Genomic DNA, 15,965 nt, shown 5'->3' with positions numbered 1-15,965 from the left:
GTCATCTGGTTTTGCTTCCTGTTTATAAGACAAATAATTCCTTTAACGTACTAGAACAAATTAGAGCTAAGGAACATTTCATAAACGTGGTCCAACATCAACTTTAGAACAAATGTGCTGTAATAAAAGCAAGCCCTGGTTTATTTTCACCGCAAACTATTGTTTAAAGTTAAATATGAATACAACATTATTCAATTTTAAAGTAATCAATAGGCTTTGTCTTTTGCCGTTACACAGGGCTTCAAAGCAGTGGGAGTGAAACAAGTGGAAAATGTATAAATGTGTATCAGCCAATTTATTACATCATATAAATGTACTAAAAGTATAAACATGGGATACAAAATGCTCATACAAAATACAAACAATAAGGGCATTGAGAAACGCTTTTATAAAACCATACTGTATAGAATATGAAACATATAAAAACAAAACATAATCAACACATCATGCATCAAAGCAAAACGTTTTTCTTTAATAAAATCGATAGCAAAAACATAGTTTAAAAAAAAGCCGTTTCGAATAATCATCACTGATCAAGGTCAAAGGCTTTCATAAGAGGACAGCTCTGAGATTAATAGCTTGTGGTCAAAAATCAAATGTATAATAAGCACCTAATTTAGAAGAAAAAAGCAATAACACATAGTTAAAGATCTCCAGCCTCATTCCTCAAACAACCTCAGTGAAATACTTTTTTTCTCAGTTTTTTTCAGCTTTAGCATGAGTGCACTTGCAGAACATGCTCTTGAAATAGACTTGCTATTGATTTCCGGGATGATAACTTCAAATGTGAATAAACAGGGTTAGATTCAATCTGAGCTCAAAGGATCTAACAAGGTTTTTTTTTTTTAATTTTTGGGGCAATTTAAATATTTCAATATTTGCTGAAAAAAAGCTGTCGGATTTTTTTTTTTTTTTTTGCCAAATTCAGCAGTTCTACTCTTCTTGCACACAGATTTTGCAAACTAAGTACCAACACAATGATACAGAATGATGCTAAATGTACACCAATGGTGGTGAGTATTATTAAATCCTTCATATTCTGATGTCGTGTAACATAGTAAGATACTCTTGCAGTAATAAAGCATTTAATCTTCAACATTACATGTACACGAGCTGAGGCAAAAATAACATTGTTTCGAAAATATCCTTTAAAAGACCCCTTTAAATTACATGTAAGTATTGACTGTTCAACCAATTTCTTAAAGGCACAGTGATCGCAGGGAGGAGATCAAAAAGATCTCGCTCTATTCAAACTTTTTTTTTTTTTTTTTTTTAATTTCCCAACTCCTAAAATTTTCATGTAATCAATTTCAGCTGTTGACAATCCAGCATCCAGCCTCATTCAGAGGCCTCATGCTGTTTAACTTGCATAACTGCTGCCCACATTTCCTCACCACCGGCAGCACCCATTACAGTTTTAACTCTCACTTCCGATCCATCAGGGGTCTTTAAAAGGCTACTTGCTGAAATGCCTTCATCATTACAATGTAACAGAATAGATAGACTGAGATATATAAACATAACACTTCAGAAATCAGGTCCTTCAACATAAAAATATTTGGAAGGTGCAGCTTACGTTGTTTTTAGCCCATGAATGTATGTACATTAACACTGCTAACAGTCAAATTCTGCTTCTAGTATCTCAAAAGACATAAAGTACATGTGCTGGTACTGTTTTTGTATACAGTGACTCCAATGAATCAGCTGGTTCAATAATAACAATCTAAATTCATGATTTTCCTCAACCACAACTTACATTTACTGAGATTTATGAACTTTTCAGTCCGTCAGGGACAAACTCTTCTGATTTCCTCTCAGCGAAGCACATGACAAACACAACTCTTGTAACAAGGTAATTCAATATGCTGAACAACATCGCTGTGTAGGTCCTTTAGTTGGCAGCACATGGAAAAATATACATTCTGTTAGTGTCAGATGCTGAGATAGTTGTCATGGGCCTTCACACACATACAAATACACACACATTTAAAAACGAAAACCTGGCGGTGGTTCATTTTCGATTTTTGAGACACCTGAGCTGTCAGGGCGATCAGTCGCCTTCTGACATTTTGCGAACAATTATTACATGAGCCAATAGAGCCACTCTATCAGTATGTTTCAATGCACATTTGTTTTTCCACATCATAATATTCTCAGTACCACTGGCAGAATAACACTGTAGAGTATTTGGTGGGATCCCCTTCATTTCTGCGGTAATACTTTAGAAATATTGTTTATTAATAGATGTACAGCAACATGCTTTCAGCGTGTCATTGAGAAGAATATGTTAAGCAAGTAAACAAAATCAAAACATTTCATTTCCAGAGCGATTCCTCCAAGCTGTGGTTGATTTGATGGGTTGTATTCTCACACACGCTCCGTACATTCACCGGTGAGAGGCAGGTTTTGTGACTGTAGGTTTACTTTCAGTTAATACAAGATGAAACGATGCCAAGGGTCAGCAGGGGTCTGTACTACGACGCAGGTTCCACTTATCCAGGGTATTTTCAAGATATCTGGGTTGGATAACTCTGACATCCTCAGCATGGATAAGCATTACCATGGCAATAGGTATAAACTCACTAAATTTAACCTAAAGGGGCGGCAACGAGATGACCAATCACCAAAATGGAGAGCTGCCAATTCCTTAAAGAGAACAAACAATAATCCTTCACAAATATGAGGAATATAAATCCATAATACACAGTAACAGCGGCTAAAGCCTGGAAGGAGAGCTGTCATCAATCAGCTGACTGTCTGACGGTGTTAATTAAAGGACTTCAATATCAATGTTCCATCATTAAGGCACGAGTGGATCTGACTACACTCACCACGTACATTTAATGAATGAGAGGCGTAGATTACAGTGTGTAAATCGTCATCAGCATTATTCTTTCAGCTGCATCTAATACATAAATATGCCAGTTAAGGAAACTCAGCGCGAGGCGAGACACAGTCTGAGGTACTGTGAGAGCCAGACTGGAATCCAATTCACTGGTTTCATCTGGTTTCTCTAACCTGCAAATGTCAGTAATTCCCTCAGCGGAAAAGCCCTCATAGAGTTGCTTGTCTAGAACCCCAGAACTCCTGAGAGACCTTCCACCCATCCACGCGTAGAGGTCAGCCAGACCCTCTAATAGTGCTGACAACACTGCCCATGAGACGGGACTGTTGTACAGGCGGAGCTTTAATATGTTTTGACCTCGTGTCTTACCTCTTGACCCACCCCAGAGCAGGTCGGGGCTACAGGGATGTTACCTTGGTAATATACGACATTGAAAAGTGAACCACTGTCATAGTACAGAAAATCCCAGGTTGACCCTGAAGTTACCTTGCCAACACTCTAATCCTGCTGGTAATCTGAAAAATCTGGTGATTACTTGGCACAAAGGGGTAACCGCTGTGGCGGTAAATGCTTGTTTTAAGGATGCATTTACAAACTGTGAATCAAAGCCTGATAACTTGGTCCTTACAAAAGATACAAAAACAAAAAAAGGTCAGAAGAATCCGCTTTATATCTATGAAGTTGTGAATATTGTTACCAGGAATCCAGTGGGGAGTGAAGGCCTTTTACCACATTGGTTGGTAGAGTTAGTGTGAGGGCAGGGTGGCAGTGTTGGCAGCACTAAGCTGGCCCACAGCTAACATCAGGATGTCTTTCTTCTCTTTGTAAAAACGCAGTTCTCGGCCCGCCAGTCTAGCTTCTTCCAGTTCTCGCTCTGTGGAAGCCAGCTCCTGGGCGATAGTGCCCGCTACGCTCTGTTCCCGGTTCACCCAGTCAGCGGCCATCTGAGTGCGCATGTCGTCATCCAGAGCCCGGTGGGAGTAGTGAGCCAGCACCTCCTGGGACGGAAATAAATTCAGAGATTTTAGGGTACTTTTATCCTCATCTAATAATTTCTACTTCCATGAACCCTGCTACTGGAACTGTTGAGGGACAATAGGTTCTGTATTTTATGATGCTTATAATTAGGATACACAACAATATTTAGTTAAGTGTGCCTGGTTGTGATGACGCATGATGTAATTTGATCTCAAATCACTCCTGTAAATGAAATTCTTAACTTAATGACACTCCTTGAATACATAATTAACACATTAGCAAACTAATCTTCAGCTTTATGCACTTCTTTGTCTCCGTGTTCATATTTTTCAGCAAAAAACATCCATCTTGAACAGTCGTATCATGTAGGAAGAGATTTGACACGCCATTTGCTTGTATTCATGTGAGAGATGAAAATCACAACTGGACTACTTCTACGGTGCATGGATAATTGAGAACATCTGCGTGATGGGTTGGAATATCCTTCAGTACCTGACGGGAACATTGTCGTTCTCTCATGGCTTTGAGGCTTCCGTTCCAGTGCAGGAGCTGGAAAACCGTCATCAGTTCCTGAAACAAAACACAACTTTGATCCAAGATCTGGAGTAAATCTAAACTTTAACAGATATTTCTGCTGTAAAGATACCAGCGTTTTGGTTGTAAAAGTCTCTACATTCACTGAGTATCAGGGCCAGAACTATTTTCAGACTACCTTTGTTCATGAAGAATGAAGAAGCATAATACACATAACAACTTTTCTGCACCTGAAACTCCAGCATTGATTTTCCTTTGTTGGACTCAAGCATGAAGCGAAATGCCCCAATTCCTGTGTTGGGATTATCAGCTTCTTCTCTGTTTCCCTGCCAACGGAAGCAAGCAACAAAGACACACATACGAGGACTATGACTAAAGGATTTGATGCATACAGCACATTTCATTTCATCTTTTTAACTGCAACCACACTTTTCTCCAGATAAATGTCGAGCTCGGTACATCTGAAACGCAAGGCCCCAAAGCACACATAGCGAGGGGCACTACGACTGCAAGCTACTGTTACTCGACGTCAGCCTCACAACACAGTGTTGTCCACACAGGAGTCGCAGCCATGTCCTTTTCCATCCTTTTTCAGTTTTATCCAGCCTGGTGATGTACCGCAGTTAATCTGTGCTTCAAACATCTTCAGTAATGTACAATCGTCCATCACTCACATTGAACGAGGCCAGAGCCTCACTGACGCTCTTCTCGATGAAGTCGTCCGTGATGCGACGTGAGGGATGTTCATTAAAAACAGAGTTCATCAGCGCGATCTTGGCTGCGCTGCGCCTCGCCTCTGCTTTGGTGGGACAGAACTGTCAAACAGTGCAGAATTTCTGCGTTAGCTTTCAGAGGCAATCACACACACACACACACGGACATGAACCCAATTGGGCACAGCTACTAACAGTCAAGCAAACAAACTGCAGATGCCGTACTTGGAAACTTCCAAAGCAGCTGCCTCCTGGAAGACTAACATAGCAAACATATGGCGGGCTGTTGGATGGGACCATTTCATAAACAACTAGGGCTCCATTCCGCAGGTCAGCCCCTCTGGTCAGCTTCATTTGCCAAAACTCCTGTAGAGCTTCCACCACGTTTACTGGAGGGCACACACACAAAAGAAACATCATCACATTGTGGTTTATGAACTCTGTTATCATCCAAAATAATTCCAGAAATGTTTCTTGAGATTTATCTACTTTGTAAGTGTCATGACTGACGGCGCTCTGCAACATCCTCTCTAAACAAAAGAAACTGAAGGAGTAGGAGAACGTTATCTCAAGGATGCCGGGGGGGCTTTCCTGCTTAGAATATGACCCCCATATGACCTCAGTGGAGCAGCTTAAATACACAGAAAGAAATTGCTCATGCTAGCAATCTCTCAGTCAAAACAACAAGACGTGGGAGCAACCACAGCTACGTGAAGCAGCATGGGCTCACAGGATTTGTTGTTTGTATACAAACAGCATCGACCCAGATGCAGACGATCTGTAAATTCCAGGGCTGAAAATGTAGCCGAGGAGCAGTCTGTCAAAAACTGCAGTTCCACGAGTGTCCACCTGAGATCCAAAACCCCACATTACTGGAGAAATAATCCCATTTACAGCCCTAAATATCCACACCAACATCCTGCCAATGGCAAAGAGACTGGGGGATCCAGGACCTCCGATTTGAGCCAGTTCACCTCAGAGAGTTAATCCCTCGTTCTTCAGGTTTTATCCAAATTCCGTCTTTACTTTTTCAGGTATCCTGCTAATAAACAAACAAATTAAAGTTCCTGACCCACTTTTCGATAATTCAGTGTGGAAAAGTTATATATCGTGTCTTTAAAAACAAACATATTTCGCACTCATGACGTTACTTTCAAATAAACTTAGGAAACATCATTGGAGTGACGCCTAATTTTTCAGGACTGGTTCTGTCGGGATGCGAGATGCAGCCAACTTTACCCGAAGCTCTTTGACTCGTGTTGCCTCTTTTCCTGCAGAGCTTTGCAAGCTGCTTCTCGCTCACACAGAACCTGGAGCTCGATCAGAACAGTTTAGTGCTGCAGGGTTTTCCAAATATTGAGGCCACTGTAAACAAGCTGGGAGGTAAATTCTGACATCAGATTTATGATGTTTAAAACCCTACACACACTGCTCCATGTTTTGTTTTTTTACTGCCCTAAAAATATGGAAAGAAAATCCTCTCTGCTGACTTTGACTAGCATTGAATCATCACTCATGTTTTATTCTAAAGATCATCTGCAAAGCGTTTACTTTTAAGCGTGAATGTTGACGTACTTTCCCATGTAATGGAATTCTGACAATAATGAAGTATATTATTAATCATAGGTAGTCATCCACTTAGGTATTATAAGCTAAATAATTTAGATTTGAAATTCCAAAATTGACTCATTGCAGGAAAACGGCAACATTTGGTCTGTTTTTATTTAAAACATGATCTGTAATGATAGATTAATGGTACGTTCTGGACAACTGGCAGATGTCTGCGTTCATATTTGATCATTTGAGATTTAGTGGAACACTGCGCTCCGTCAATATAGCTTCAAAATGAATAATTAAATGAGGGAATCTCATGAATAAATAAGAATTTTTAAAAAATGAAGAGAAAACAAAATCGCATTCCAGGCACTTGTAGCGATATAGATGATAAAAGCGTCACAGACAAAATGTGACCGCTATCTCTGGCTTAATGCAAATACTGAAAATGAAGAAAAAGCAAAGATCGATGCCAAACGCTAATAAATGACACACGCTTTTGTAAACGTTCTGTAACTCATATCCACACAAAACTCTCTTCCCTGCAAAAAAAAGAAATCAAAATGTTGGAGCAACATGAAAACTAAAAAGAGAGCTTCGATATTTTTCACTGTCTCGCCAGCGTTGGTGGTGTTAATTAAGCCTAATGGAAGAGAGGAGGGAAGAGGCTCTTATTCAGACCACAGAGGGACAATCTTTTGGAAGTAAATCCTATTACCATCAGACAGGCTCCTCAGACTTAACGTTAGCACCAACTGCCAAGTCTTAAGTTCATCTCAAACATGGCCCTCGCCAGCAAGGTGTCAAAATAAAAAGGTGTCAACCTGGAAGTAAGAATCAATAAAAGCTCAAATCAAATGCTTTTTTCCATAAACATCTCCTATCTTTGAGTAAAATACACCCATCTGGTACCACTTACTATGATGCATAGTTTGGATTTGACACAAAATATTTTTGGTTAGCAATAAAAATGATGGATGAACTGTTTTGGGGTTGTTGTTTTTTTCTCAATTTCGACAAAAGTGGATGGATTTTTCCCGCAACGTTAACTTTTGTCAATGGCAAAAAAAACAAAACAAAATTGGATTCCTTGACTTTTCTTTCTATCACTTTTCCTAATATTTTTCACAATTTCCATTACAGGACCACTGTTGTGTCCAGTAAAACAGCTTGAATGCTTGTATTTGCCCAATTTACAGTTTATTGTTTGTAAATGTAAAATAAACCCCAGATCTGTGGAGCTTAATCCTGTGATGAATTGAGACTGAAGCCAATGTTATTATGTAAATAATAAAGGAATGGAAATATCAAAGGAGATGTTACAGTGTATTGAGCTTAAATAAGGATTTGTACTGTATAGTCCAGTTGCCAACGTGTTATTTTAAACTGTTCCGTTTAGTTGTAGTCTTACAGGACTGTGGCTAATTTTTGATGCTAACGTCAATCTACTTCCAAACAAATGGCGCCGCTAAAAGTGTCTTTCTTGTCTATAAAACTCTTCTTCCAGACAATAAAACACATTAACCTGAATAGAAACAGAGCATTGTAGCACTGGAGGTTACCTCTGCCATAACCTTGCGTGTGTTTAGCGAAGCTGCGGACCACAGCCTCCACCGCCTCCTTCAGCACCGCCGGGTTCCCCGGGTTACAGTGGCCGGCAGCCCCCGGCCCCAGCCCGGCACCGACACCGCCGTACAAGCTGTGTAGCTGCAGCGGTGGCGGTGGAGGAGGAGGCCCAGAGGAAGAGGCAAAGGAGGCCGGGGAGGGGAGTAACGGCGCGATGGGTACCGTCACCCCGGGCCGGAGAGAGGAGCGGAGGGTCCCGGTCGCTCCTGAACCGAACCCAATGCCTGGCTGTAGCCTCTGAGGGCGGATACTGTCCGGGATAACGTTAGATTCCATTGTCCCAACGAAACGTTTGTGAAGTCCGGGTCTGGCTGGGCTCAACACCGACCAACCCGACGGGTACAGGTCCAAAAACACAGACTGAGTACTGAATGAACGAAGTCTTTTAGTCAATCACTGCCGAGACCTGAACTTCAGCGTTGTTGGACCGACACATTAACAGTGCTGCTATGCATCCTCTCTGGATTAGACTGTGGGATTGTCAGTCACCTGCTGCCTTCAGGGAAACCTCGTAATGTTGACGACTTTGTTGAACACCAGTACGTTTGTCATCTTTTAGGTTATTTTATGCCATTTTCTTGGTTGTGGCCATTTACAGTGAAATGCATTGCATAAAACTGATGTGTGTTTGTGGAAAGAATGTAATTTTTACGATGAGTATATATTTTTGAGCACAGTGTTTATGTATCTTGAAGACAGTGTTTGGATATCTGGCTTCACTGTAGCTTGCCATAATAAAAAACAAATATTTTTACATAAAAGTGTGAAAAGTATGAAAATATTGTAACTTCTGAGTAGTGCGCATCATAGCTGTTACTCTCTTTTTTGTCTTTGTTTCTGTTGTTTGTTTTCTTAACATTTTTGATTGTAATTTTCTTTATAATTAGATCGCAAATATTAATGCTAAAATTTGTTTATTTAGTGTAAACATCACTATAACAAAAAGGATGCTGATAATTTGTGAAGTGTCTTTATGGTAATTGCTCTTAGGTCATACATGTTGGTGCTGTGTTTGCTTTCCTGAGGTGTTCAATAGAAAGAAACTTTTACTGAAGCAGCCCAAGTGTTTGCATTGTTGAGGAGAAAAAGAAACATGCTGAGTTATAGTGGAAGATATAGTAGTAAAATAAGATTAGACATAAATGCTGAACATGACATTTTTCAGCCACTTGCTGGCTCTTGGCTGTATGTCTTCTTGATTACACTGCTAACATGTTCAACTTATTTGCAAAACTTTATAATTTGAGTCGGATGCGAACTGCTTCCCTCTTGTTTTAAGTAGAACCAGACAATTATTATTACAATCATTAAAGGAATCCAACTAAATGGGACTTTAGTGACTCCAGTGTTGGAAAATTCCACTCTTTTCTCGTACTGCTGTTGTTATAGTTACAGTGTTTCCTGTAGAACCTTGAATGCAGCGGTGGAAAGTCAGAGAAACATCCAGCCAAGAAATCTGAGCCTCCTCTGTTCCCCTCCTGCACTAACAGTGGAGAACTTGAGGGTTTCCAGCGCTGCAGCGTGGAGCATGTGATTAAACCTGGTGACAGAGAAACTCTGTTTACTTGATAAGAAGGTGGGGGGAAAAAAAGGTTTTCTTTCTGTGAAACAGCCAAACAGTTGACGATATGGTGTTTAAGAGGACCACCAACTCTGTGCAGAACAAAGACGTAAAAAGGAAATGGGACCACCTCTTGCGCTCGCCAGAGGTTTTTTTTTTATGACTTTCTTGGTCTTGTGCAATTTTTCATTCTTTCTGTGGTCTGAGAAGAGGCCAGGGAAGTTTGAAGGGGGAACTTGGGCGCATCCTCTGAGAAATGAAATGCATTGGAATAAAGTTTCTGCAAATGCACAGTCTGGTTCTACTAAAAAAACATTATTTCTAAAGAAGTTAGATCTGAAAGAGGGACCAAAATTCTCAGGAAAGCTAAGAAATAAGTGTAACATTGAGTCGTTGACATTGTTTACTGCAGAGTGCACACCCTACAGAGGGGGGAGGTCATGTATAACAATTGTAATGAGTGTTTGGCTCACTGGAGGGCGTGCTCTCGTTTCATTACATCTGTTAATAACCTCAACTATGCAGTTGTCTGGCTTCTGTTCCTCTCATTCACAGCGATGTTCACTTTGTTCCGGCTCCTGTGTGTTTGTTGAACTGCACAGACTTTTTGCTTCCTCTGAAAAAAGATCAGCATACACATACACACTCCTCTCTCTCCTTTCCTGTGAATAATTAAGTATTTAATCTGATATAATCGCCCAGAAAATAAATTTGGAAGTCCATTTGAAATTATAGTGATCAGGTTAGGGTAAGGGACCCGTTGCAATCAGTTACAATAGGATCGATCTATGATTGAAGAACGATTAGTTTTGTAATTGATTATAATTGGTCCTATTTCAGCTGGATTTTGGCTGACAGGTATTTCCCCCTCTCTCTCTCTCTCTCTCTCTCTCTCTCTCTCTCTCTCTCTCTCTGCTGTAAGTTCACATTGTTTAGCTTTCTCAGGACAATTATTTTTGGTGTTAAGTTGAATTTTGAGAATTTACAACATGCAAATGGCTCCAATTATGAGGATCAGCCCAGTACTGTTCCTGTACCTTTAGCTGTGTAGGCTTTTGAGGGTGTGTAGTCAAGCTCTCTTTTGTTTTTGGGCCGTCCATATTTACATCTATAGGTTTTTGTTATTTTCAATATGATATCTCTGGAATGCCTTGAGTGATTTAAAAAAAAAAAAAAAAGCTCAAAAATCATCTGCATCTCAAAAATGAGCTGAAAACATTTTGATGGTCGAAAGGCAACGTCACTCTCACCTCAAGTGCGAGCCGTGTCCTCCTCATTCTCTTACACGCGGTATCCATGGAATGATTTGAGGGAATTTCTCCAAATTTGCCACAAGCATCCACGGGTCAAGAATCTCTGTCACATGAGGACAATACCTACAGGTCACTTTGACGGAATTCTAGTGCAAACATGTACTGGGGCCAAGCATGACTAATTTGGTGGTCAAAGGTCAAAGTCACCATGACAGGTACACTTAAAGGAAGGTATAGAATCATGAGGCAGTGTTTTTAATTACAGTGTCTTATCACCATCCCCTTAGCTACTATCACCGAGGAAACAGTTTCTCAGTATGCTGTCATATGACTTGATGAACTGAGCGTAAAAAAACCCATTCTGGAACCTATCAGTGGGCGAGTCTGAGCCTCGCAGGCTCCATTATGTGGATCTGCAAAAGCTCAAAAGGAGGGAAAGTTTTATTTCCTTCTTCTTATTTTTTTTTTTAACTGCGCCGCGCTAAACAAAGCCTGATCTTTCCGCATTTTGCACCCCTGAAATGTTCTTCCCAACTATCCTGCAACACATTCACACGGCGCTCAGGTCGGAGTCATCCTCACATGCCTGACATACCACAGCCAAGACGAATCCTCGACCCGTTTTTATTTTCAGAGGATGAATTTGAGACACATAAATAAGTCTGAGCTGTTTCCACCATGCAGGGGAGTGCTGGCCAGTGGTGAACAGATGCTGGACAGTGAAACAACGTCTGGTTGCGAACAGCGTCCGCATTCCCACATCTGGATTTGATCAAAGCTTTCTAGCCAAAATCTGACTTTTTAAACTCAAGCAAAGGGTTTCCTTACAATGAACTGGATTGTCTGTCAAGCTTTATTGGGCAGCACATGTTTTCCACTGCTGTGAATTCCAATTCAAAATGTGTTTTTTTTCTGACTGATTTGTTTGTTACTGAGTGAGACTGGGAATTAATGACTTTACCACATCCATAAAGATAGAAGTTAGCAGCAACACCCTGTTAAGTGTCAGGCAAAGGTGGAAGATTTACATCCACACTTAAGGAACATAAACGCCAGCTGATTTCAACCTGAATAATCCTGTGACTTCTGTGTCAAGGGCCCTCCAACAGAAGACAACTCTGAAGAGTCTCTGCAACAAAACCTCCCAACATGGCAGTCACATCAAACCTCAGTTCATACCAACTGTCAGAAATATACTAAATAAACACGAAATGATAAAGTTAAGCATGATAGCTTTTAACCATAGTGTAATAATTCATATTTGTTAAAAAAAACTAATATTAATCTCTTATAATATTATAAGAATTCACCTCGTGACCTTTTTTTTTTTTACTTGTTTTTCCTTCTTCTTGATTTTTTTTTTTTTTTTACTTTCTGGATCAACCCAACTGTTCACTAGTATTATTAAGAAAATGATGTTATTTTTTTTAATAAATGGGAATTATTTAATAATTTAACAGAGTTACATTAAACTTTTTATTAATTATATTTTAGACAGCTGATATAAATCAATGGCAACTACAAAATAATTTACATCCTAAAGTTACTGTAGGTCACAAGCTCCATGTCAAAAGGTGAAACATGGACACATGGACATGGCACATCAATCAATCAGAGATCATCATAAAGATGAGATATCCATGAAAAATAATCAGATGTACGGACTAAAATGTCATTAAATAACTTTTTTTTTTAGCAAAATTACAATCTTAAGGTAATTTTGACAGAGAAAACAAAATTCTGACACCTTAAATGGAAAAAAAAAAGCAAAAGACGAAGCAAAAACAGAACCATTTTGAAATCAAAATCTGTTCCATTATCTTATCTTGAAGCTGATGTGGCAGTATGAGAAGTTCCCCCTAACGTGGCCTGTGTCATAATGAGGTTGTTGTCGCTGATGATTGAGGGTTTTTATTTAATCAATATGATAAGAGGCTCGCTCACACGCTGTCAGCAGAGACAGGACTGGACTTTGATTCAGTTTGCCCAGGTGGCAGCCTGAGCAGCAAGGGTCTCTCTCTCTCTCTCTCTCTCTCAGCCACAAACACCCAATAAAACTTTATTATTTAATCTTGTCCAATCAGAATCACATCAGGATGGCGCTGAATCAGCGCCCTAGACTATAAGAGGCGCACGAGCCCAACAGGAAGGCACCATCCGGTCCAAGTTGTCCTGCCGCACAGGTGAGTGGGTCTTGATCTGCCTTTGATACACTTGAGACACAAATAGAAGCCGCTTGTCCTGAGACAACTGTCATTGCAAGTCAATGAAGCAGTGAGCTGGAATCTGAACTCAAGAACTGTCTACTAACTTTCGGCAGCTGGGTCCTGGAATTATGCACCTTCGTGATTATGACAAAAAATAATTCACTCTCACCGTAGAGCTAAACATCCTTCTAGTACACATTGTTATTCGTAGGATTTGCTCCACAAATATTGAGTTTTGGTGATACGTTCTATTATGTTTTCTGTAATCAAAAGAAAATGATTGAGGTATTTAACAAATGTAAAGCATCATTGCACAGAACCAAAGGCACTAGTTAAGGCCCTGCTTTATGTTCTTTCCTGTTTTATTGGCAAGTTTTTAAAAAAGTATTTGAATTCGCAAGAGATTTATCTGCGGTGTACCTGCTGAGAATGTCTCTCTCATAAACGTCATCTTCTATTTGTTTTTGCTTTTTTTTTTTAACTTCATGGAAATTAAACCCCAGGTTTTTCCAAATCTTAAGCTTTGATAAACCAAAGACTGACTTTTTTTTTTTCTACAATTTAGACAAAACATTAAGTAACAAAAATTATTCATTTCATAACTATTAAGCTAGGGGGGGAAAGTCAGGCTGTTGTTTATCCGCAGGTCAGTAACACTTTACAATCAAGGTACATTAATAATGCGGAATTAATGCTTAATGATACATAAAAGTGCTGGATAAGTACAATTATTTATGTGTTATCATGACCCATTACCAAGTGTATGTTAACTTTTCAGCATCATTAAACTGTTGTTCATGTACCCTTGTTGCGAAGCGTCACCAGTGACTCTTGACTGAGCGACAAGTCATAAATGATTGCATGGGAAACTTTAAATATGAACTGAGTAAATCCTACGTTGCTCGCTCTCTCTGGAGTTTCAATGTATTTGCATGATCACAAATTACATAATGCTTGTTTTGGTAGGTCCCCAACAGTCAGCAGCCATGAAATACTCCATCGTCGCAACCCTGGTCGTGCTTGCACTGGCACATGGTATGACATTCACGTACCTAACATGTAGTTCTCCACATTTAATAGTGAAGAAAGTATACGATCTGTTACATGGCCGTGCAAGAACACACTTGTTTCACTTTTCTTTCTTTCTTTTCCCCCCACAGGAAGCATTGCACAAGATATGCCCGATTTTGCAGCTCTTACTCAGTTTTTTGAGGGGCTAACCAGCAAAATGACTGAGTTGATGGAATCCCAGGATCTGGCTGGCCAGGCTCAGTGAGTAGATTCCTCTCATCCCTTCAGAAGGTTTAGTTTCTGCTGTTTAACATCAACCGGGAAGCTGTTCTTCTGTGCTGGAAATCATTAAAGCAGCAACCAATGCATGTTTGTTTTTCTTTTATTCTGATAGTTGAAGTTTTAATTTGTTTTAACCTCCTATATTCAGTGTAAGCACCTGAACTTGTTTCCATTTTGATATTCTTTATGCTTCTATGCATTTCAAAGGTTTATAGCTGCCTTTGCAAGAATTCTGAAATAGAATCCATTTGTCATGGCGGTAAAAGAGCCCATACAAGAATATCCAGGGCTGTCAAGTTTATTGCTGATTCATAATGAGGTGGTTCTTCCTCTTCTACCTTACAGGACCTTCCTGGAGGACAAGAGAACCCAGCTGGAGCCTCTGGCTGCCCAGCTCCAGGAACAGATGAAAACGGTTGCCTCCAGCGTTGGAGAGCAGATGACGCCTCTGGCCACCAGCATGCAGCCAGTGATGGAGAAACTCCAGCAGCAAATGGAAGCCATCCTCAAGCAGCTGGGAGACCAGACCAAGGCCATCCAGAGCTAAACCTGCCATCATCCTGAAGAGATGCAAATGTGCCAACATCATCTTCTCTGTTCTGGACTGAGTTCATGGACTTGCATCTGAAGAAGGGCCTCGTACAACAGCCCAGGATGTGTTTCAGTGCTTGTTAACAATGATATTTACTGTCTCTGGAAAGCAAATTAAAGCCTGAAACACATTTGAAGTCTCTTTTTTGTGTTTATATGACTGATATTTTAAAATCCTTTCTGACTTATGTTTTGACTCAGAATATCTTCACATATTTGGCATTGTAACTGGGCCTAACAGCAAGGAGGTTACAGGTTTGACTCCGATAGCGATTAGCTTGCTGTGTGTTGGCATTATCTTATGTTGGCATTAGCTGCCCTTAGCATGTTTGTTGCAGGATTCAGACTACTTCATCCTCCCTTGCGGGGAATTTGAAATTACACACTCAACTGCCTGATACAGCCATTGTTCCCTCTAATTTTTCATGTGTACACACAAGCTCCCTGAGGATCAATGTGAGCACCATCAGATGTGCACGCTGTGGCCACACACCTGTTCAACACCTGGGAGCTTAGCAAGGTACATGGCTTATTAAAAGAATCAAATTACAGCAGCAATTTCTATTAGTTTACTTTCAATATTTTCGGGGGTGTACAACTCAACCGCTGAGCTACCGTCGCTGTCTCTTACTCTGCCGCACGGTTGTCAGTTTCCTAACCTGCACGGTGCCACGGCGCGCATGGGTAGGGCGACAAGCAAGCACTGCCAATGCTATGATTGGCTGCGTAGCCGAAGTGAACCGTATCGTGTCATTGGCTGGACACCTGTCACTCACAGAGTTTATGCGCTGCATAGATTTTCTTGTGCGC

The 15,965-nt window shown here is 40.3% G+C and overlaps 2 protein-coding genes across 2 annotated transcripts; one reads left to right on the top strand and one right to left on the bottom strand.

The window, feature by feature from the left end:
* Positions 1-1,247: 1,247 nt before the first annotated feature.
* lix1l (limb and CNS expressed 1 like) lies at positions 1,248-8,720 on the bottom strand. The gene is made up of 6 exons (XM_086193962.1): positions 8,187-8,720; positions 5,296-5,459; positions 5,032-5,172; positions 4,588-4,683; positions 4,316-4,393; positions 1,248-3,843 (listed from the first exon to the last, which is right to left on the bottom strand). The coding sequence occupies exons 1-6, from the start codon at positions 8,524-8,526 to the stop codon at positions 3,592-3,594; spliced, it is 1,071 nt and encodes a 356-aa protein (XP_086050088.1). The 5' UTR covers positions 8,527-8,720; the 3' UTR covers positions 1,248-3,591.
* Positions 8,721-13,111: 4,391 nt separating this feature from the next.
* LOC147240588 (type-4 ice-structuring protein-like) lies at positions 13,112-15,234 on the top strand. The gene is made up of 4 exons (XM_086193260.1): positions 13,112-13,247; positions 14,238-14,306; positions 14,432-14,543; positions 14,910-15,234. Exons 2-4 carry the CDS (start codon positions 14,258-14,260, stop codon positions 15,109-15,111), a joined length of 363 nt encoding a protein of 120 aa, XP_086049386.1. The 5' UTR covers positions 13,112-13,247; positions 14,238-14,257; the 3' UTR covers positions 15,112-15,234.
* Positions 15,235-15,965: the final 731 nt, after the last annotated feature.

The sequence above is a fragment of the Aulostomus chinensis genome, chromosome 22 (assembly GCF_037954235.1).
Source record: "Aulostomus chinensis isolate RoL2024-O1b breed Wild chromosome 22, RoL_Achi_v1.0, whole genome shotgun sequence".
In the NCBI taxonomy this organism is placed as follows: Eukaryota; Metazoa; Chordata; class Actinopteri; order Syngnathiformes; family Aulostomidae; genus Aulostomus; species Aulostomus chinensis.
The sequence above is the reverse complement of the archived record's forward strand: the minus strand, read 5'-3'. Positions and strand labels throughout refer to the sequence as shown.

Excerpts from the sequence above, each read along its gene's own strand:
- lix1l (XM_086193962.1), bottom strand. The coding sequence starts at position 8,526 with ATGGAATCTAACGTTATCCCGGACAGTATCCGCCCTCAGAGGCTACAG. Across the intron at positions 5,460-8,186 it reads CACGCAAGGTTATGGCAGAG|TAAACGTGGTGGAAGCTCTA; the intron begins GTAACCTCCAGT and ends TGTGCCCTCCAG. Across the intron at positions 3,844-4,315 it reads AACGACAATGTTCCCGTCAG|GAGGTGCTGGCTCACTACTC; the intron begins GTACTGAAGGAT and ends TTTCCGTCCCAG.
- LOC147240588 (XM_086193260.1), top strand. The coding sequence starts at position 14,258 with ATGAAATACTCCATCGTCGCAACCCTGGTCGTGCTTGCACTGGCACAT. Across the intron at positions 14,307-14,431 it reads CGTGCTTGCACTGGCACATG|GAAGCATTGCACAAGATATG; the intron begins GTATGACATTCA and ends TTCCCCCCACAG. Across the intron at positions 14,544-14,909 it reads GATCTGGCTGGCCAGGCTCA|GACCTTCCTGGAGGACAAGA; the intron begins GTGAGTAGATTC and ends TCTACCTTACAG.